The sequence below is a fragment of the Lissotriton helveticus genome, chromosome 10 (genome assembly GCF_964261635.1).
Source record: "Lissotriton helveticus chromosome 10, aLisHel1.1, whole genome shotgun sequence".
NCBI classification, from domain to species: domain Eukaryota; kingdom Metazoa; phylum Chordata; class Amphibia; order Caudata; family Salamandridae; genus Lissotriton; species Lissotriton helveticus.
The window spans coordinates 127,682,804-127,706,638 of NC_136071.1; the positions used below are offsets into that span (position 1 = coordinate 127,682,804).

The window sequence follows — 23,835 nt, forward strand, 5'->3', positions numbered from 1 at the left end:
CCAGGTCAGGATTGGTACATGCGTCCGTAAAAGTTCACCTGGCTGCAATTTCAAGATACCGACATTCCGCTCTTTCTTGCTGGAGAAGAACATTAGTTACTTGCCTGTAAGTGCAGTTCACCAGTATTGGTATCTTTCATAGCTTTACATGTGACCTACTCCCCTTAGCAGCTCTCCCCATAGATCTGGATTATTTGTTCCTTCTTGTGCTTTGAAAATATGAGGGACTCCACCTCTGTTGGGAGTGCTCTCCAGGATGCTGTCCCCGAATTGGTTATAGTTCAAGTTTGGTCCTTTTTTTATTTTATTTTTTTAAAGGACATAGGCTAATAAAGTGACTTTGTATGGACATTATAGCCTTTGGTGCTATTCCATACTGCTTTAATATGGTACCGTAGGACTCCCACTGCAAAGGCATCTTGACCACGCCGCCGAGAGAGCGATCGTTATATTTATCTTACCATTTAAAAGGCTTTTAGTTTTGAGTTGCTAACCACTTTGATGCCACTTTACAAATGTGCATGAAATTTGACACAGTTACCACATCCAGCTACACTGTGATATGTCAACGATTGTGCAGGTCTGTCCGTATGGGGCTAATGGAAGATTAAAATTAGAAGCGCTTTTCAGACTTGAGTTTCATAGGAATAACTGCTTTCCACCTCAGCAAATCCTGTTAAAATGAAATATACCATAATGCCATAACCAACATGAAACTAGACATATGTTTAAAAGGGAGTATTTTGTGGTTTGACGTAATTCAGTTTAATAAACTGTAAGATTTATTTGAAGGAGTTAATTTCTAGATAGTTCAGAATTTTGTTAATGAACGTAATTTATTTTAACAGACCTGATTGGTTTGTGAAAAGCCCCAAATAATTCTTTTCCCACTATCTTGAATTTCACTCTTAGGGAGAAAAAATTATAGGACTCTGAGGTATCTCGATGATCATTATTTTTCCTCCTTTTTAATTTTTCCTTTTCTTACTCCCCTCAATCTTTCCTCCCTTACCTCCCTCTTTTTGACCTCTCTCGCTACTCTGTCCTTGCCCTATACCAAATGTCCCACTCACACTCCCTCTGTTGTCGCTTCATCTTTTTTTCTCTACACTTTTTTCCCCCCTCTTGCCCACCCTCACTCTATTCTAGCACCTGTGTCACCGCATTTCTTTGTAAAGATCTCTTCTACATTTAGTGCATCGTGTGCAATTATTTTGACAGGCTCAGTTTGATCAAATTTTTCATTTCAGAGTGGGGTAAAAACGAATACAGACCTTGGTGCACTATATGACTATGTGAAGTGGGCATTCGTGGACAATAGTTTATGGCCACGGGGAAACTGAGCGTAGGCATTGCACTACTGATTTGAATGGCATACGGTTGGGTGCAGTGCTTAAAATAATCACTAAAAATCCTTTTTTATTGGGTGCTATTTATATGTCCTTAGAAGACTAAACAATTGCTAAAGTAGCCATAAAACTCACCTTAAAAACATTCAGTTGCTACAACAAAGTGTGCACCCAGCTCACACTGCGCTCTCGTGCACAGTGAAAGGAGTTCAGTTCTGACAGATGCTGGGTAGAGGCCTCAAGACTGACCCTTGTTACATACTGCCAAAGGTCCTGTGACGTGGCTTATGCTAATACAGGGGCTTGGCGTAGGGCTAGAAAGAAGGCCAGGCACTGCCTTCATGTGATGCTGTGCTTGGTCTTTGCTGTGGTGATGTGATCACAATTCTTTACCTTGATGTCAATGGGTTAGACATGTCATTGAAGAAGTGGGGTTATGAGCATTGATTTGGGTGAGAATCATGGTTGCATTGGTAACCATAACTAGCACATTTCGGTGTTCTTTTCAGAGGGAACTATCCTAACAAGAGGAAACAAGCCTAACGGTAACATCCTTCAACTGAAGTGTGTTTTGAGGGAATGGATGTATATCTGTATTCCTCAAACGCATTAACGTGGTTCATTAAAGTTTTTCTACCTGCACAGAGGTGAAAATTTCAATACCAGCTAAGTAGCACTAAGTGAAGCCTGATTTGCTGTTAAACGGTTCAGTACAGTTGTTGCTGGCTTGTTCCATGTTGGATGTTTTAAAGAAAATTGGGTAGTACCTGGGAAAAGGTCATTCAGTGGCTCTCATCTTCCCAAAAACAATAGTTGCTCATAGTATTGCCATTTTGATGGTCAGTGTGCACTTCTGTGATCCCACCTAATATTTCAAAATGCTGGCAAGTGTATTTCAAAATAGTTATTGAACAGTGGACGGCATGACAACGTTGTATTATGTGAGAAAGAACGCTATTATTTACTTACCGTTTTAATTTTTCCTTGAAGGAAGTTCTGCATTCACCCCTTTGAGTCCCTCTTGGTGATAAGTATTCCAGCTAACACTTAGTGCAAACTTTTATTTTCCACGCAAGCGACGGGTGAACTATCAAATGTTCGTGCCAGTGTTCGTTCTGGGTCTTCCTTTGATAAAAATATTTGCCCAGATTCTGCTCTCAGTATGGGTAGGGATTTGATCCTTGGGGTTACTGTACACCTAAAGTGGATACATTCTAATCAAATGGTATAAGTAGAGTGAATGGCACAAAGTGTGATGATAAGAAAGGGGTACTTGAGGCAAGCTTTTTAAGGACAAATGGTGATGAACCTTGGAGGTGAAACTAGTGGGGTTAAGTGTGAGTAAATTGGCCTCCACAAGCTCTTTCTCCAGCCTACAGAAAAAGGCACTCTCAAATAAGAAATTTTGGAACACTGTTTTAGTCCCACAGAATAACAAAAAGGCAAACAGTTCAGTTTGGCTAGGGAAATAATTGCAGTCCAATAGTTCTCCTCATGAATAGAAAACTTAGCAAAAGCAATTTGAGGAAAAGGTGGTTTCTGCCATTCCACTCAAAGATATCAGAGTCGCCATGAAGATAATTTTTCCTGCAGTAAGGCTAAAAAGAAATTCTAAAGGGCGCCTGAGATAAACATGGCAGAGGATATTCAATATGTTTACTGCCTGGAGAGTATAAAGATTGAGAACTATTAACAATGACAGATATGTTCTTCTTCCTTTCACCTACTGTCTGTATTTCATTAGGTACTGTTTTTATTGCCAAAACAGTTATTTCATATGTGTTTTCTTTTCCTATTTTAGGAGCTCCAGAAAGAACTGGAGGTTGCAAAATCCATGAGATCAGAGAGGTATGCCCATTGCTTTTTGGTTGATACATAACGTTTTATTTAAATCACTAGTTTGTATGTAGTGGACCTAACCATATACAAATTGTTTCTGATGAGAGGTGCATTGGTTTTCTGAAATATTTCTGAATCCTTAGCAAGCTCTGCTGATTATCTCGACCACAAAAACAAGTGTGCCGTTCTTTGAAGTGGAGTACTTTGGAGAGAGGGCACTTTGTGTATCTTTTCAGTAAGCCAATATTAAAGCTCAGGAGGAGGAGGATGGGTTGTAAGAGTGGTGCCGATCCTAGATACTGATGACCAGAACATCCATATCCTATTTGCACAATTTAATTAAGAAGAATGATTCCTTTCAAAAGGGGAAACAATTTTTAAATCTGTTACTTGGTATGCATTTCAAAAGGTATTTGCAACCAACCTAATATGAGACCTATTAGGTACAATATTATAATCTAAATGTGAATGTATTCTACTACATATAATTTAGATGCGACAGATTGCTAAACTGAGGAGAGGTGAACGTTGTTTTCTGAATTTCTTTTCTTTTTTTACAATTTGTTTCATGCTTGTTTTAGTAGAGGATTTGTTGAACAAGAGGAGTCCCTGATGAACAAAATTCAGCATCTGGAGTTAGAGTTGGCAGAAATTAAAGCAGAATTGTGGAACTGGCAAAGCTTTAAGACCAACTGTGAAAAAATGGAAACAATACATGACCAAGTAAGTCTTATTTAGGCAGTCTATAGGGTTGCACACACACAACTAGGGTGTTTAGATACAAAAACTACTATGTTGAGTACTTCACTGTTGATTAGTCTTTTTAAATATGACATGGTACTCGAGATGCTGGACAGAAAATGCTCTGCGATGTAAAGAGTGTTTGCCATATAATGTTTTCATGGGCGCAAAGAGGGATTTTGACAGTTAAGATGTAGCACATGTTTTCTCTAAAGGCTGTAGTCTTTTAATTCGGTGCTTCCTAGTTGGTTCAGTTGAAGAGCCAACATTAGTTTTGGGAATAACAACTCAATCTTTTTTATGTGAAAAATTTTCCGGGCATCTATGGTTGTGTAATAGTTGTATTACACATTATGAGAAAATTCCAATTACATGTGCAGCAGATCAGGTTTCAGGGTTTTATGAAATCACTGTGTTGGCAAGCTGCATATCTTTGAATGCCCAATATCTTACTGCGGGGAATATGGGTTGGCTGGCAAAGCAATGAGGGAAGTAGTTTCAAAACGTCTATGGTCTTGCTTGGTAAGTTCAAGTTCATCAATTTAAGTCTATTTTCAAAAGTATAATGGCATTAAGACGTGTGAAAATTTAAAAATAATTGATTCTTTATTGGATTGTTAGGTAAATGCCCAAGTAAAGGAATCTGTTAAAGTGTTGTTTTTTGGAAACAATGAGGAAGATTTGCCAGAATCGCTTCTGCAATGGCTGTCATCCAAATGCGTGAGCAAGAGTGAATTCCATCTATCCTTGCAAGATTTGGAGCTCAGGATACTTAAGAATATCAGTCAACATGTGGCTGTCACAAACAAAATGCCCACTTTGGAATTTGTTGAGAGTGCGGTGGCTGGAGGGATTACTGGAATCACTGCAGAGGTAGGCTTGCTGTTCTTCTTGTATTTACCACATACACTGAAATTATAGTTCTTCTTAGTAGGTGTGCAGCAAGTCCAAAGTACTAAACATACTAACAGAAGGCTGACCAGGTAAAAACAAGCATGAAGAATGTTAGTGTTCCACTGTGTCGTTTCCTCTCCAATCAACAAAACATGAGAAGGCAATATCAATCAGTGTTCTTTTTAACAAAAAAGTCTAATTTCTGTTTGTGTTGGATTTGCAAGCACTTTAGCTGGTCCTAAAACTGCTTAACATTGTTGCCATACAAGGCAAATTACGTTGATATTTCTACTTTAAACAATGTTTATATAATTATTAAAGCCACTGTACTTTCTTGTTTTGTGGTTGTGTAAATCGCACAAGTTGGATCCCCTCAACACCACGCCATTCCATCGGAGTATTGTATTTTAATGTATGGTTAATAAAAACCTTTACAAAGGTTAAAATTAAAGTGAACAAAATGCGGATAAAATCACAAATAGTTATCACTAGTGCCTATGGCTCTAGTTCTTGTAGGTCGTGCTGCTTCTAGTGCAATAAAAAGTTTATCAATGAACAGAATGAAGCCTCGGACCTAGTACAGGACAGGGCGTAATGAGTGACTCAGGATGGTGAGCGTGGTCTTTAAATAATTAAAAGCAACAGTTCTTTAAAATTAGTTAGGGCAGCAAACAAGGCACCAAGGAGGACCGGCTTGACAAAGGCACTGAAAGCATGTGCAAATGTCGCATAACACTGTACTTAAAGTGCGATAATCGGCTGAGCTGTGGCGGACAGCAGGCGGGTACTTTTGCTCAATGTATGCCTTGTGCAGTCCGAGCCGTGAGGTTTAATGCATTTCAGAAATGTGGTAAGGTCTGCCTCCCTCTTTTTTTACAGATGGTAGTAGCGGCCGGCATGGGGCGAGGTTTTTGGTATTTGAGAGGAAGATACTTCAGTGTTAGTACAGTTGGCTGAGTCCAGTTTACTTGCTGCAGTTTGAAGAAATTTGACAGTTTTAATGTTTAGTGATGTATGTACTGGGTGCAGGCTGGCGATCACTGCTTGCCAGCATGTATGCACCCCTAGCCGGATAAGGTCAACTCAGAGAAGATTTCTCCTTTGCTCCATGAGTTGAGGACAGGTGCATAAGATGCGGCCGACCACAGGCCCTAGTCCTGTTAGATCTGTCCGCCGCGTTCGACACGGTGGACCATGACATCTTGTTAACCCGTGTCCAAGCGGCGGGCATCGGGGGCACGGCCTTTGCCTGGCTCCGCTCCTTTCTGACGGACAGGGAGCAGGCCGTTCATCTTGCTAACTTCACGGCCCCTCCTAGGAGGGTGACCTGTGGAGTCCCACAAGGCTCGTCCCTATCCCCCTTATTATTTAATTTATACATCTCACCCCTCATTTTTTCTTTACAGGAAATGGAGGTCTCGGTGTTTAATTACGCCGATGACCTCCAACTTATCTTCAACCTCTCGTCTTCCCCCTCCTCGTCTTCCAACTTCCAGAAGGTTATGCTCTTTATCCAAGGGTGGATGAACTGCAACCACCTCAAACTAAACCCGGACAAGACCGAATTGGTCCTGACGGGGGGTGGTTGCAGTCCCTGGTCCCCTTCCTTCTGGCCTCCTTCACTTGGTCCTCCCCCCCCCCCCCCCCCTCCCAGCTCCCAAAGTCAAAACTTTGGGTATTTTCATTAATCCACTGCTTACCCTCCATACTCAGATCAGTTCTGTTGTGTCTGCTTGTTTTTTCTCCCTCCGGATTATCCGGAGGGTTTCACGTTTTTTTTCTGCCGCTGCACTCAAACTCATTCTCATGGCCATGGTGCTCTCGCGCCTTGACTATGGGAATGTTATCTTTAATGGTGCACCGGCTTACCTTATCCGCCGACTCCAACTGATTCAAAATCAGGCGGCCCGTCTGATTTTTGGCCTCCCCAGGTTCAATCATACGACCCCCTTGCTGCAGTCCCTCCATTGGCTCCCAGTGAGGGAGAGGGCCCTTTTCAAGCTGGGATGTATCACCTACCAGGCTAGATCTGGGACCGCCCCCGTCTTCCTGTGCGAAGCCATTTCCCCCTATCTCCCATCCAGAGAACTTCGCTCCACTCATCTGGCTCTCCTGTCAGTCCCACGCTTCAGGAAACAGAAGGCCGGGGGGGCCAGATTTGCAGTGCTGGCTCCATCCTTCTGGAACTCACTCCCACTCCCTCTCAGGATGTCTCCCTCCTATTTGGATTTCCGCAAGCAACTGAAGACCTTTTTGTTCTCCAGATCCGTTGTAGCCTAGCCCGCCTTTCACCGATCCTCGGCTATCTACCGCCATGAAACCGATCCGGTATAAGAGCGCTCTATAAATATTTTAAAATTCAAATGTGGCTTAGGGTTTCTTTGCCTTCTCTGCATAGACGGCAGCTGGTGTCGTGGCCAGGGCAGGAAGTGGGCACGGATGTTCCACTCGCCCATTCTTAATGCTACAAGCCGCAGTTTGATCCATATTGGGTAGGTGCAGGTGATGTAGCACTGCAGCTTGGGTTGGGAATATGAGTTTTTGAATCGTTTTGGCCACCACAAGTGTGGAAGGGTATGCTCAGATGTGAGTCCCTTGCTCACTGCACCATCAGGATTAAAGCAAGCCGGGCCGAAGACGGCTATAATGCCAGAAACCGGTCCCCGGAAGCTTGTTTCCTTTCCAGTAAAGAATTGGCTTGGTAGTTTGGTCTGCCCTGTTCCCATGATGCACTGGGCCAGGGACAGACTAATTTGCATATAGCCAGGTTCTGAACTGGGATGGTGCAGTGAGCTAAAAAACGATGATGGATCAAGCCCTGATCTGTTGACTGGGTAGGAGTGTTCTGCTTAATTCAGATACTCTGTCCATCACCACCCCCTTTTTGAATCGTTTTGGCCACCACAAGTGTGGAAGGGTATGCTCAGATGTGAGTCCCTTGCTCACTGCACCATCAGGATTCAAGCAAGCCGGCCGAAGACGTCTGTAATGCCAGAAACCGGTCCCCGGAAGCTTGTTTCCTTTCCAGTAAAGAATTGGCTTGGTAGTTTGGTCTGCCCTGTTCCCATGATGCACTGGGCCAGGGACAGACTAATTTGCATATAGCCAGGTTCTGAACTGGGATGGTGCAGTGAGCTAAAAAACGGTGATCGATCAAGCCCTGATCTGTTGACTGGGTAGGAGTGTTCTGCTTAATTCAGATACTCTGTCCATCACCACCCCCTTTTTGAATCGTTCTCTGCATAGACGGCAGCTGGTGTCGTGGCCAGGGCAGGAAGTGGGCACGGATGTTCCACTCGCCCATTCTTAATGCTACAAGCCGCAGTTTGATCCATATTGGGTAGGTGCAGGTGATGTAGCACTGCAGCTTGGGTTGGGAATATGAGTTTGACTGACCATGCATGAGAGCGCTTTCACAGAGTTGTCCTGTCTGCTAATTTTGACAATTTATTGGCCGTTTGGGCTGCTAGGCTCTTGAAGACCTGTTGTGAGATGTTTGTTCCAAGCTTAGGCTAGAGAGAATTCAGACCGTTTGGCGTCGAGGTGTTGTTTGTATGAAGGTGTTTTTGAGTCACAATGCCCAAGTTCACGCCAGATTAGGCCATGCATGGTCTTAGGTGGTGCATGTCTGAGATTGTGGCAGAAGTTGAGGAAGCAGCTTCCTCTGGCCCAGTGGTGACTTGTGATGTTGAACTCAAGTCTTACTTGCACCAGTGATGCTCTTTTAGGGAGATGCAGAGTGGATTTGTATATCTTGGTGACCAGTTTGTCTACGGTCCCTGCTTCCTGGCCCAGGGTGACTTCGCACCTGTATGTTAGATTTGGTATGATTTTTGCTTTCATCACCCGGAGGAGGGGGTCAAGGCTAGGGCATTGTAGCTTTGGCACGATAGATAACAGGGCGAACATTAGGCTATAGCCCTTGTTCTTTATGTTGAATATGTGAGACATGCGTGACCATTTGCCGTCTATCACTATTCCTAAGTATTTGTAGTGCTTACTGTGCTGGAGCCTTTGAGCAGCCACCAATGAGCCTGGTATGATTTTAGGCTAAATATGACTTGTCTTTTCCTGATTAATTTCTAGCATGTACTTGCTTAAGTAGTCATGTAAGGTGGTCAAGAGCCGTTGGAGGTCGACATTTGTCTGAGGAGCACCAGGTCATCCACATAGAACAGATGTGACATGCTTTGACTTCCTAGCTTCGGCAGGTGGCAATTTGTTTCATCAAGTTGCCGCAACATGTCAGATATGTATAAATTAAATAGCAGAGGTCCAGCATGCAGCCTTGCTTCAATCCAGAGCTCGTGGCGATCGACCTTGAGATGCAGGAGCCATCTCCTAGTTTAATTCAAACACATGTATTGGTGTGGAACTCTATTATTGCTCTCAGTAGGTCGTCTGGGAGCCCCCAGTTCTGCAGTTTACACCAAAGGGGCCCTCTTGGAATGTTGTCGAAGGCAGCGTTAAAGTCCACGAAGCCGGAGTAAAGCACCCGTTTGCCTTTGAATGCTTTGTCGCACATGAGGGCCACAGCCATCAGGTTTGAGGATGTGCCGCACTTGTCCCTGAAACCACATTGATTATTGGGTATGATCTAATGACATTCTGCCCAGGCTTTGAGGTCCTCAAGTAGCAGACTGGCGTACAGTTTGGCTTTGTTATCAATTAGAGCTATGAGACAGTAGTGACTAGGGTTAGATTTCAAGCCCTCTTTAAAAATTGGTTGGATTATAGATCCTCTCCAAGACTCAGGGATGGAATATGTTGCCAGGCAGTGTTTGAACAGAGGAGTTAATACCTCGGAGCAGAGAGCTGGGTCGTAAGCGAGGAAAGCAGTGGGTAACCCATTAGGGCCAGGAGCTCAGTCTTTGTGCATTGTTGCCAGTTTTTGTGTGCAGCGTTCCTCTAAACTACTACAACATTCTGGAGGATTTGCGGGGCCAGCCATTTTGCTGGCTTTTGAGGGCACAAGTCTGGCGCTGCGGGTACCTGTCAGGCTGCTGAAATGGATTAAGCGTTTTGGCCCCCGCCTGCTTCCAAATGTGACTTGATAAATCAGGGACCAAAAGTTTCTTGGGTTCTTTCCCTTACTGGCTGCTAACAGGTGAAGTTAAACACAAGTGGGGCTGCTCCTAGAAAAGTGACCTGCAGGTGCTTAAACTTGCATAGTGAGTGTAGACATCTCACAAAAAGTGGAGGACTGGCCTCACACACCACCTGGTGTCATGCTTCATCATTGGCCGTCCTCGCCCTCTAAACACTTGGTTTGATAGAGGGTGGGTGTAGGAGAGTAGGGTCTGCTTCCTATGGTCACCCCCACTTTTTGCTGTGATTCTCTGGTTTGTCGACTTTAATGTGGCTGTGGGCCTGCTAATCAGACCCACAGCCCAGCTGTTCTCTCTCTAAATTGATACCATGCACTTTAGGTGCATACCAGATTGGTTACTGGGTCCCCCTTATGAGCCCCTGTATAGTGTACCATAGGTGCACCCTAGGCCTACCAGGGGCTGCAGCATGTATTGTGCCACCCCTGGGTTGCCTTCCAAACTGACACCACAGGTCTGTTCACACAGCCTGGGTAAGGTGGTGTAATCACCCCTCACATAGATACAGTATACCTATATCAACCTTAACATATAGACACATATACACCTATAAGCCACTCCTATGGTAGGCCTCGACAATCCTGGAGGCAGAGTGCTTGGTTTTATGTGAGAGGGTGCCCTGGTATGAGCTGAGCCCCTCTGCAGCTTTCGGAACCATCTCCTTATAGCTGTTCTATGATATAGCCATACTATATACTCTTAAGTGCATTATAATCCTCGCGTTAATGCTAACTTTGGTTTGGCTTCATCAAAACATTTCGTGTAAGGTGTCAAACACTTTGGAATACTACCCCCCGCCAGTTCTGGCGGCGGGGGTAGCATTCCACCCTTCTAGAGGGAAAAGACATGTAAGTTACTGCTTTACCCGGTTAAAGTAAAACAGAGCCTCAGCATCACAAAATGGATGCCGCTGCCACAGACACGAGTCTGACCTCCTGTTGCTGGGGGAAACTCCAGCAAGGGCGGCCTGAACAATAGGTTTCCTGTCCAGGGAGGTGCCAGCACCTCCCCAGACAGGGTTTTGTGTATTGGGGCAGGGAGGGCTGCATTCAGTGAATGCATCTTGACACTGCCTGGGGCACACAAGGTGCTCCATGCATAGCCCAGTACAAACCAGTTGCTGGGGCACTCACAAAATGGATGCAGCTGCCACAGACACGAGTCTGACCTCCTGTTGCTGGGGGAAACTCCAGCAAGGGCCGCCTGGACAATAGGTTTCCTGTCCAGGGAGGTGCCAGCACCTCCCCAGACAGGGGTTTTGTGTATTGGGGCAGGGAGGGCTGCATTCAGTGAATGCATCTAGACACTGCCTGGAGCACACAAGGTGCTCCATGCATAGCCCAGTACAAACCAGTTGCTGGGGCACTCCAGCCCCAGCTCTGGCGTGAAACTGGACAAAGGGAAAGGGGTGTAACCACCCCCTTCTCAGGTCCACCCATAGGAGGGACCTAGTCAGGTAATCCAGCTCCCATCCTTAGTATAAGTATAGGAGCTGTGTCCCCAGGACTTTAGATTATCCTGGACGAATCTTTGAAAGACATATCTTGGACCTTCGATTCCATTTTGACTGGAAGATGGAAGACATCTCCCTTGTGGTCAAGGAGTGACCACCCTGTGCAAACAGGCACCAACAGCAACTTTGCTGGTCTGCAGTTTATTGGCTCCCGCCGGAACCCGAAGACTCTGCGACTCAAGAACTGGACTTCCAGACTTCTCTGACCCCGACCCACATCCACAGCAAAGCTGAGACCCGTGGCGGACACGAGAGACATGGGACCGGACAGCTTAGACATCCTGCATTTTGCTACCTGCACTCCTTTCCTGAAGCCTCAGTAAGTTGTGCATTGGGGTACGAGAAGCCCCAGCCCCGAGCATCATCTGCACCGAAGCCCAGGCCCCCGCACTTCGCGAGTGTCCCGTGGGCCTCGCCTTCACATTTGTGCTACGACGACGAAACCCGACACGAAAAGACACCTATGCACCCGGCTTCCCTGGGTGAGGTAACACGAGTACTCCGGTGCTCCCGTGGGTCTTGACTCTCGAAGTGTCCTAGTTTAAAAGGGTTCCATCCTAGTCCATCCGGAAGTGTCCTTTATTTGTAACTTTGTAACTTTTACGAACTCCATAGAAAGTCAATGGGAACCCGCAACTGTGTTTAGACTGCACGCGGCTCCCGTGGGTCTCCTACTTCCTAACCTTTGGTTGCTTAGTGTAGCCCCAGCGATTCTACAGGCCCTAGGCCTGCTTTCCAACTCTCACGTGGTACTTATACCACTTTCTTAGTATATGGTTTGTGAGGCCCCTAGGGCATAACGTATACTGTGCAACTTATAGTATATTAACTGTGTAACTTTTATTGTATTTTTACCTCTGACCTCATAAAGAGTGCAGAGGGGTTGTGTTTAGATTAAGTACATATATATTTGATATATACCTTGTGTGGTGTCCTTTCATTTGGTATTCAAGGGAATATATATGGTAAAACAACTTGCTTAACTCGCCTACTGAAGTCTTAGCCTGAAGACTGCTGGTTCATGCTACCACCAGGATAGCTTTCTATAAGGTTGACTTTACAACCACGATCAATAAGGGCCGATTAGACTGTTGCAAGTTGCCCACTAAAACTAGTGGACATCAAATGCCAGGCTAACTTCTCACAGTGGGCATACACCGGACAACCGGGATGCACTTTTAAACTAAGTGGGGGTCCGTGAGTGGTGAGTGCGGTTTAAAAACCATTACAGTTGTCCTCATTTCTTTCCCTTTTAGCATGCCAGAGTGCCCTCCTGAATAAGGATCTTGAGAGATTCAGGCTGTTTCTTGCCGCCATGGAGAAAGGTTGCTTAATAGCAGCTTCGTGTTACGGTTGACTCTACTTTTTAGCAGCTTTAGATCTTCAGTTAGTTTGAATTTAGAAGAGGCCATGTTGCATGGCTTTGCCTGTGGTGAGAGTTTGACTAGGAGTTCCTGCATGATTTGTTCAATTAGGAGAGACCACTGCCTGATAGTGTAGTGTAGTTCCTATTATCCCAATAGGCTCTGCGCATTGGAATAATACCTTCAATAGTATAGGCCTAGACCAGACGTTAACTAGGTCTACTACTGTCGATATTAGACTTAAAGTTTTGGGTTTGCCAGCTAGCTCAGAGTTCACTAGAAACTTTCTCGAATAGGCAAGGAGGAGTTGAACCTCCCTGGATAGACAAGAAGGGATTTAGTTTCTGACAACCATAGAACATGACAACTTTGCTCTCCCCTAATCAAGAGTGTATCTCGAGAGTCGTGTGAACAAAAGGCAATTTATTTTACTCAGTCAGTACGTGCATTCTTAGTCTCATCAGATTGTAGAGAAAAGGAAGAGACGGGCGTGTTCAATAAAAGATGTTATTTATTGATCAGTCTCTTTTCTCATACAAGAGAAATGGATCGATATTATTGCAATACTTATGGTTAAGTAAAGTGCATACATTAAAAGCAGAAGTATAAAATAATACTGTAAAAACATTGATATGGTTTCTAAGCCATATGAAGGTTTAAAATGAATAAGATATATTACATACACATATACATTTGACTACTCGTACTCAACTGGTGTTTCTAACTACGCCTACCCCGTGTACCTGACCTAAGTCTAATGCGTGGGCGGGAATAGAAAGTTACAGTTTAAGTTAAGTTTGTTTTGCCAAGTGACTGACTAAAGAATTCTCTGTGAGGGGTTATTCAGTTCTGTACCTGGAATCTAGGATGGATGAGGGATGGTATCTCTCGTCTCTGGCCTCGATATTCCAGGCTGCCTGCGAGGGCTACCCGGAAGCGCCGGAGCTGGATTTCTCGGCAGGAGAATAGACAGCTTCTCGTTCTCAGCGCGTCAGGAAGGCGGGGCTGCGCCAGCGGGGTCTGCTCTGCTCTGGGCTTCGGCAAGTCTGGCTGCTCTGATCTCGTCACCACCGCGTGTGTTTGCATAGGGCAATATCGGTAATATTTATACCTTTAAGGTGCCGAGATTGACGTAAGGATGGACATAGATACGTCAATAAGGATGTCATACGACCAGGTCGTTAGCACATTCTTTTGCTGAAGTTCTCGGTGAAATCAAAACAATGGCCGCAGGGTTTTTCCCAGGTTGTCATAGGTTTGATTTGTTTTGAGAACTCCGTATGCCTTATAAGGGGCTGGAGGAATATCGCTTGTCTAATTAGATGGCAAGCGTTATGACCTAATCAGATAACACGTTCCTGTGCCGTAGTGTGGCTTTATCAGATAACGGTTCCTGCATCATGGGGGTTTTCTGCCTCATGGGATGGCTGCTAGTTAACTTGTTAGTTTGTTAACCAGAATAGGGTCAGGAATAGGGGGATCGATACAGAACCTATAGGAATACATCACACCCACTCCACGCTAACTATGGACATATTTACTAATCTATGCATAGTAAAACATACGGTAGAGTATCGTGTATACCTTACCACCCCAAAATACATAAATGCATTTTGAAATTATCAAATATACGGGGAAAAAAAAGCATTTACATGTATTGTATGCACTCAAGCTGTGAAATAATGCTAAAGTAATCACGCATTTGTATACATTATTGCTAAATGGTATATGAGAATTTACACATGAAATGGCTCTTAATACAGAAAAAAGTTCGAGACCATTCCATCACAGAATGAAATAATTATCAACATACCAGCGGGCAGCTAATGTCTATAAGCTATCTAAAAGTAGAAATCTTAGTTCTCTAAGAATAGTTCTTACTCTAAGCAGAAGATAGTGTCCCGAAAAATATGCAAAAATATTTTGGGGCTGCTGAAAAAATTGCTGTCCGTGAACTGGATGGAAAAATGTTCATGGTATTTTGCTTTTCTAGTTGAAGGCCAAATTCAGGGAACGCCGTGTACGAGCTTGCTCAAAAGTCTCTATTTCCGCTCTGGTGAGAACATCATATCATTTAGACTCTCTAAAAAGTTGTCAACAGCTTCCTGGGAGAGTTCCACTAACTCGGAAATAGGTGTAACCATGCATTCGTGCGCATGATTGTCTCCATTGACATTCTGATTTGGATTGCTGACAGAAGGTCGTACCTGATCGATGCTGCTTTCATTTTGAACTTCACTACCCCTTAATCGTAGTGGTGAAGCTTCCACGAATGCCGTCATCAGGATTGGTAGCCGTTGAGGGCAGCACAAAGCATGAGCCTTTGTTGGACTCAACAATGTTTCTGCATCCATTGGCGCATCCGATTGTAGCGTCAGACAGGTGTCTAACACGCATTCTTCTCCGCATAGCAGGCACCTTAATACAGGTAAAACACATCGATGCCACATTGGTCGAAATGAAAGAAACCAAGTCATGTTCAGGTCTCTAAGCCGGGATAGTCCCAGGATTTTTGATATCCGGTCCCGGTATCCAATGGCTAGGATTGTTTCTTCCCTTGTCGCAGGTGTTTTGTCTATGACATGGTTTGTCATAACGAAATATAAGGACCAAGAATAGGATTCCTGCAATTAGTCCTAAAATGAGGGGAAGTCCGCCAAAAATCGAATGGACGAAATCTGGAAAAATACCCAGTATGGCTTTGAATGGTGTTAATGCCATCGAAAATACTGTCTTAAATACTTTTGAGACTCCACTGGTATCAGAAATATTTAAGATTTCATTCAGGATTTCTGCGAAATGTATGGGGGAATTAGTCGATAACAATGAATGTATCTCTGCAGTCGTCCTTGCGACTAGGAGATCATACGTTTCTTTTGATGACGTGAGCCTTGTCGGCGTCTGAAGAAGCACTGTTTTCATTCTGCTTAAAGTATCTATTCGAATAGAAGTAATTTTCAAGTTGGGCCATGCCCTTGCCTCCCTTTCTGGAAAGGAGCTGGGGAACAATAAGCGTCCACAGCACTTGACCTTCGCAGTCGTAGTTACGAGATAAGGAGTCCCGGGCATAGGACTACAGCATCTGCGGTCCACAATTAGAATGCAACTCCCATTATAGAGTCTTTGAAAGAATGGTTCTATCTCTGTAGCAGGTGTGCCTAGCTGGTGACATGAAAGGTTATTTGAGTTCCCTTCACAGGCTCCATGCAAACTAATTCCGTTACACAGAAGTGTACCGCTTAGTGACATCGCACAATTATTGCCACTAAGAAACACTTTCTGTCCTTTATTACTGACACATGCATGTGAATAGGGCAGGTTCCATGTTGTTTTAATGTACCCTTTTCCCAATTTTTCGTACATGCCAGCCTGTATATATTTTTGGCAGTATTGAAACCTGAAGGTTGATATTGGAATATTAATTATCCCATGTATTATCCATTCACTGACAGGTCGTTCTGACATTGTCACTGGTAATCTTTCGAGTTTCTCAATGCTCAGGATTGTATAATCAGCACCCTTCTGGGCCATACTGATTTGTTTATCAGTAAGGTTGAAAATATTGAAAAGTGACGTTGTGTTGATTAAACGCCAAGGCACATAGCCTGAACGGAGATTTTGTAACGTCCAGCCAAGCTGTACAATAGAACGCAATGGTTACTGACCGTGTTGTAACAACAGTAAGTCTTGCGATATTATGTCGATTGCTGAAGACACAATGCTGTCCAGAGAGAAAATTCTGGAGGACAGAGTCATTAACCCATTGTCCACTACAGAAAGTGATTTTTCCAAATTAATACGGTCAATTTCCCGTATCCTTTCTGCTGTCTCAATTTGAGTAACCTTCCAGGCCTCATTGTATGCTGCATATACAGAGGCTGCTATGAAACGCTTTTGACGCTGTTTGCGTGGTCCCATAGTGAAATCACGCAAGTCAGCACCATCAGTAAGTAAAGTTAGGTGTTGCTTAATTTCTGCCAGTGTGGAAGTTTGTAGCCATTGAAGGCATAATTTGCCCACACTTTAGGTGGTTATTATCCCTGGGTGATGTCTTTGGGGATATCTAGGGTCTGGCCTGGTCATTTTGAACCCCTGTGTTTTGTTCAGGAATCTGTCTTGACAGTTATTAGTATCTGTGGGCCAGATCAACCACTGTTTCCAATCTGGATGTGTTCTGTTTTGGTTTAATACATAGTTTATGTCTATCTCCTCATCTGTAGAGCTATTGCTGTTCATTGTTGGTTTTGGAATAGACGGTTTATTTAAGTCTTTGATTTTGGCTAAGCCAAGACAGGTAGTTTGTTGAACAGTGTCATTTAAAAATATAATTTGTTCTGGGATCATGCAGGCTCTAAACAAAGATTCTATACCCTGTACTTGCCATTCTTTTGTGCCCCAAACACTTTTCAATTCAACATTTTTGTCCCAATAATCAAAACCAAAAGTATTCATTTGTTCAAAGAATGAGTCTGAATATATCAATTTTGTGTTGGTTATCATGGTCTTTGTCCCTGTCTTATTTGACAATTTGAAATAAAATGTTTCAGCATTACTTATGTTAAAACCTGAAAAGTATGAATATTTGTCATAAACGGTTCTTGAGCTTCCTTTTGGAGGGGTTGCACAATGTTCCCATTGATTATAATTTAAAACATTTCTAGGTTGTGCAGATCTATGTAAAAAATGGTTACCATAGTGGTTGTAGCAATACATACTATCATAATTTGTAGAACCCTGCAAATAATCATGTTTGGTAAATTTAGCAGACATCACTAAGTCAGACATCATATTGTTTATACTTTCAAAGTCCCAATCATCAGCAAATGTGCTTGGTTTTACGAAGTCACTCAATGAGATTTTAATTTGGTGTGGATATTTCAGGATTTCAACCGGACCATAGATTTCGTAGTCAGTGTTGTCCCATGCTACCCCACCCGGTATAGGATTGGCTGTGAAGTTGACTGAAGAAAGTTCTCTTTTCTTGACGTGTGAAGATATGTGTGGTTTGAGGATCAAGTTGATTTTCTGACTTGCTGCGTCCATTTTAGCATATTTTCCCTCAATGAAGCGTCCCAAAGTTGGTATCATGATGAGCCAAAGTATGAGGATAAATGCACCAAAACCCACCCAAAATTCAATCCATGGAGAAATCAGATATGTTTCTTTCAGTTGTTTCAAAAGTTCTTTAGCTTTATCTTTAAAGGTTTTTGATGATGGCTGTGTTTTTGATTCAGTGAAGCCTGCGGAGGAATCATCGAAGTTTATGAAGTAGCCAGATGCAGTTCTGTCAATTGTTCCAATTGCTTCAAGATTACTGTTTCTTGCATAGTCGTTTGTTACTTCATTATAGGTTGGTGTGTCTCTGCTAAATGTTTTTATTTGGGTGTTCAGAGGTCTAAGTTCCATTGCATTGTTGCATAGTCCTTGTCGTTCTTCTGTAGGCGTTTCGAATGTGATTAGCCTCTTTGTTAGGACCTCTGTACTGGTAGCGAACCTTGGTGTTCTGCTACTTATGGGGAGTCCACTTGGCCTACTATTTGTTATCGGCCACATGATTGTGGTTTTACCAGGTCGATGGATACAACTCGGTTCTCCTTTTTACCAGCAAGCGGCGGTAGTACTACTGATCTTGTCCCGTTGACAGACAAGACAGGAACTGCTTTTCTGTAAGAAGGCCCAAATTCCTTCTTTACCGCGATCTTTTCTCTGACTAGATCCCCGACTTTTGGAATCCAGACAGGTCTTGCTGGGACAGGTGGTGGTTCTTCAGTGGTTGTTGGCTGCTGTTTCAACTTTATGTTGCTCAGGTCTTTTCTTGTTTCGTTTAAGTCCTGTAAAATAGCCAAACGATCTTTGATATCAAAGCTTTTTTCCTTTACCACTGAAGTCTGACTGTCAAGGTCAGAGATTAACATCCTAGTTCCAAATAATAATTCGTACGGACTGAATCCCTTCAGAGAATTTCTTGGCAGGTTATTTAGACTACGTTGGACACTTATTAGATGTATGACTCACCCAGCTCCCGAACCTAATATCCTTTCCGTTATAGATTGCTTTATGCCTTGGTTTTTTCTTTACACCATCCCGTATCCCTCAGGAAGGAAGTGAGAAGATTCCCGCTGTGCTATGCTCATTTGGCCATGTTTCCCCTCAGGCTGGAGGGCTAGAGTAAAAACAATGGTCAAACGTAGCATGCTCTTAGCGTATATGCCATTTAGACTCGCAAATCTTTGTATAACAGTCCAGACGTCAGCCGAGGGCTGGTGATCTACATTATAAGTGGAAACTAGCCTGTATATGTTAATCGCAAGCCTTGCTTTTTACTGTTGATTTTTTCTGGAGTGAAACGACACGGTATTACACCGTTTCTCTCACCACTGCGATTCCTGTTGCAGTTGGGGCACTTTTTTACAAACATGGTGTGATGCAGGCTCATGCCTGGCCACCAGTACCTTGATTGTAATTCTTCCAGAGAATCTTTTAGTTTGAGGTGTCTGAGACCCTCGCCCATATGTGCGTCTGCGATTAACAAGTTTCTCCTGTCCATGTTTGGAATCACTCTATCCCCCACTCCAGGGATTCGAGCAAAAGGGACGGAGTTTGCATCGATTATGTATGTATAATTGAGTGGATAGTTGATCGGTAGCGCTGAGCAGTCACCTTTTGATGACGTTTTCACTGCCAGCACTGTTTCACCGTCAATATACTTCACTGTACGCTTTTTTCGAACTACGGAAGCCGATTTAGTTGCTACCGCTGTGGCTGTCTCAGCCAATGAATTCCCTGCGAACGCCATCACGCTGATGACTCAGTGAGTGTGTCACGTGAGTCTTTGGTAGTTCTTTTTGTAAAAGAGCTATTTGTTCCCAAAGCAGTTTTTGCTTTATTGTTGCACCTGTGTCATCTTTGTAACCATTTTGAATCCATGTCTGCAAATCGTTGTTATATGATTTGACGCAGTAATATGAATCGGACACTATAAGTGTCGCGAATTCGCGATCCGCATTATCTAGCGCCATTTTCAATGCTATTATTTCAGTCTGTTGTTCTGAATTAGTTTCTACTGAGTGTGTTTTTGTTAATAGAGGTCTTAGTTTACCTCCGCGCCACACTTCTTTTGTAATCTCACATGTTGGGTTGTATGCTTGTTCTCCCCAAACGGAGGGTTGAGCATGTCCGTCTGTATAGATTACACAAGCGTATTGTCTTAAGGGCAGAATGTCGATTGGCAGAGGGAATGTTCTTTCATATTCTAGGTTTTTTAGTTCCTCTAGTTCTGGATCAAAGTAGTAGTATACTTTGTCCGTTGTAATGGAAGTCACCCATTGTATCCATTCCGGATCCAATGTTGTTGTTGGTAAATTACACGGTGTTGTTAATGCCTCAAAGGCTGATTCTGCTGTTCTGACTGTGATACGTCTACCGTCAGCTTGATCTTTTTCTCTAGCTATTGCGGTTTGAACTGCATGAACAATTTTTTCTTTAATGCTGAATTTCTGTTCAGCTTCTGTGTACAAGTGTGATTTGAATGCAATTGGTACCTTTTCTCCCTCATTAGAGGTCAGGTATGTGAATCCGCATCTTCCTGGGATGACTCGAATCACAAGATTTGCGTGTGTTATCACGTGTTTCTAATTTTGTTTTAATTAGCATGTCTGTAAGGATCTCAGAATTTCTGTGTGTATTTGAGTCCAATTGGTTCTTTTAAAATCTGGTTTTATTAGATCATAAAGGGGTTTGACCCTTTCTGCGTAATTTGCAATGTATGTTCTTCCGAAATTTAGGAAGCCTAGAATTGACTGTAGGTTTTTTAGTGTTCTAGGTGCTTGGAGTACGGCACATTTCTCTAGAAAATTGTCAGCCAGGCTTTTGCCTTCACTTGATAATTCATATCCTAAGAACAGGACTGTCAGATGGGCAATTCTGGATTTTTTAAAGTTGAATTTGTAACCCTCTGCTGCGAACCCAAGTATTATGGTGTTCACTCGCTTCAAGTGAGTCTCCAAGTCATCATCTGTTAAGTATATGTCGTCGACATACGATAATGCTTCGTCGTCATATGTTTGTAGTAATTCTGTTACTCTCGCTGAGAATACTCCCGGGCTGTTCTTGTACCCCTGGGCTAACCGACAGAATTGTTTTTGAGTGCCATTTATTGAGAATGCAGACAAATATCTGCTCTCTGGTGCTATGTTTTGACAAAAGAATCCATTAGAGATGTCTAATGTTGTTTTGTATTTTTTGCGCACTATGTTATTCATTAGTGCAGCACTATGCGAGTTTTGCACTGCAAAAGTTTTGCAACATGAGTTAAGGTGTCGGTAATCCAAAACTAGACGATATGAATTGTCTGGTTTGGAGACCGGAAACAAAGGGTTGTTCATTTGTGAGGTGCAAGTTTCAATCACCCCCTGGTATTCTAGCTGATCTAGGATTTCTTTTACCTGTTTTTTAGCTTCTTGCTTAATTGGGTACTGCCTCTGTGCAGTAGGTTGTGATTTTAACTGGATTTTGTGAGGAGGAGAGTCCTCATCCCATCCTACGTGATTTTTATATAAAGCAGGAGCTAGGGCTACTGCCCACTTTCTAGCAAGTGTGTATTTTTTATGAATTGGGATGTGATTTGAGAAGGCAGGCATAATTATTTCTTCGCCATGAGGGCAATCCCTGACAAACTCTGGTGGCCAGTCTTTTTCAGCTAGAAGGATGTCATAGCCCTTGGAGAGATTATCCCAAAATAGTCCCCTTATTTTTCTAGTCTTATCCCCCTCTATACGTAAAGTTATTTCATATATTTTGTGAGGTTTGCTAACTCTGGTGTCTGCAGTTTCCACTTGAAGATATTCATTCGTGTCCACTGTCTCCAGATGATTCATAAGGACTTTGCGAGCTATGCTCACTTCTGCTGCGCTGTCTAGCATTGTCTGAGCCCATTCTCCGTTTTTCAGTTGTGTCCTCAGTATTCTCGGCATTGTTAACTACCTTGATACTGGCTACCTTCTTTTTTGGAAATTGTAATTTCTTTTTTAGCTGAGCAGGTTCCTTGTCTTTGGACTTGGCGTGCTCTTCTCTTTGTTCTGGTCGTCCTCTTCTTTCCGATTTCTGCGAGGAAGTCTGAAAAGATTGAGAGGGACGTGTATCAATGTCTTGATATCTATCAGGCTTCTTTATATTATCCCTATTTCTAAGGTTATATCTTTTCCCAGAGGGGTCACTCTGGGGTGACCTGTATCTTTGGTTCGGAGATTTTTCTCTTCGCCTAGGAGACCTTCCTCTGGACTGGAATTTCTTTTCTTTAGGATTGGATTGTTTGTTTCCATCCCAGCTCTTTTTTTGTGATGTTGAGTTATTATTAAAAAATATTTTTTCAGGACTTTCAATCAGTTGTGGTTTTACTGGTATTCCACCTAAACTATCTCTACCTAGTTCCTCATAGGATTTTTCTATGATTCTGGCAATTTCAGCTGGTTGGTCTGCTATATCTGTCTCTTTTAGCCTCTGGCGGATCGCCACGTTTGCTGCTTCTCCCTTTATGTTGGCTAATAATATAGCCGAGACCTGCTTGAAGTCTTTTAGTAATTTCATACCAAGAGTTAAAGCGGGTTCTGGACCATATTCGTCTTGAATTTGTTTTAGCACATCTGGTATTACCGAAATGGATGGAACACCGTGCATTTTTGTGTAGATGGAAGCAAAGACTGTACCCCAAGTGTCACAGTCCTCAATGTGTGGTGCGATTCCCATTGGAAGACAGATAGTCAGAATCCTGTGTTTTTCTAACGGGGTCGTGTCTGGAAACACAGCCTCTATTTGGGTGATTTTTTGTGCTAACCAGAATGGTATTTGTTCCCGTTTAGCTGGTACTTTACCTAGGCAGGATTGTATGTTCTGTGGTGTAATTTTATTTGTGTTCCCCTGGTGAGGGGTCAGCTGTGGAATTTTAATTGCTGGCTGAATTGTTGAAGTCCGCATCACATATTGGACTAATTGTCTATGTATCTTTATTAATTGTTTTAGTTGTACTAAAAGATCTGCTGCAGGCATTCTTTCGAACTCTGGATGTGGTGTGTATCCGGCTAGGACCGGCCACGTTGCTCCTGGTCTACCTAAAGGACCGAGCCTGGTGATGTGATTATTGTGTTTTAGGGCGCCATTAAATAAGAGCAGGTGCTCTTGAAATTTAAGTGGTACTTCCACCTCCTCGAAAGGAGTATACTCTTCAGGAGGTTCCTCTGTTTTGTAATAGTGGAAGTACTTTGTTACAGCATTTGCTGCTGGAAAATGTATCCATGAATAGTATACCTCTGTCTGCCGATATTCGTGTGCCTCAATTACGAATATGACTGTACCACCTCTAGGTGTCAGTCCATTTTCTATAAGTTTTAAGGTTATAGATTTCCTTTTGATGACCGGGATGAGTATTATATCCTGGTCTGCTTCTTGCAGTGCAGGATCAGCTGCTGCGAGTTCAGTTGCTAATCTAACTGCCTCTCTTTCATCAGCACTGTCTACCATTTTACCGACAGGATGGTTACTTTGTTTGTTTGCAGATCAGGTTTCTTATGGAAACAAAGATTAGATGCACAATATTTTGGAACGGTTTATCCTTCAACGTTGACTAAACCAAGTACCATACATAGGAGTTTCCTCCTGCGAGGTTTGGCGGATATTACCTTTCACCCACTCCAGACGTCTTTGGAGTATTATGGGAAAAGGGGTCTGAGTGAGAAAGCACGACTGAGTTACTCTAAATGTCTTACGTTAGTTTTATCGCCCTTCCAAACGCGTTGGGCGCCATGTAGTGTAGTTCCTATTATCCCAATAGGCTCTGCGCATTGGAATAATACCTTCAATAGTATAGGCCTAGACCAGACGTTAACTAGGTCTACTACTGTCGATATTAGACTTAAAGTTTTGGGTTTGCCAGCTAGCTCAGAGTTCACTAGAAACTTTCTCGAATAGGCAAGGAGGAGTTGAACCTCCCTGGATAGACAAGAAGGGATTTAGTTTCTGACAACCATAGAACA

At 43.2% G+C, this 23,835-nt stretch overlaps 1 protein-coding gene across 12 annotated transcripts in view; it reads left to right on the plus strand.

The window, feature by feature from the left end:
- SUN1 (Sad1 and UNC84 domain containing 1) overlaps positions 1–23,835 on the plus strand; it is a 422,747-nt gene that overhangs the window by 346,879 nt on the left and 52,033 nt on the right. For 9 of the 12 annotated variants that reach the window (XM_078664915.1, XM_078664910.1, XM_078664909.1 and 6 more), the window contains 3 exons: positions 3,151–3,197; positions 3,770–3,911; positions 4,551–4,802. In XM_078664915.1, the coding sequence (XP_078521041.1) occupies positions 3,151–3,197; positions 3,770–3,911; positions 4,551–4,802 (441 nt within the window). The remainder of the gene's footprint in view (positions 1–3,150; positions 3,198–3,769; positions 3,912–4,550; positions 4,803–23,835) is intronic. The other 3 variants (XM_078664911.1, XM_078664914.1, XM_078664919.1) reach the window with 1 other exon arrangement.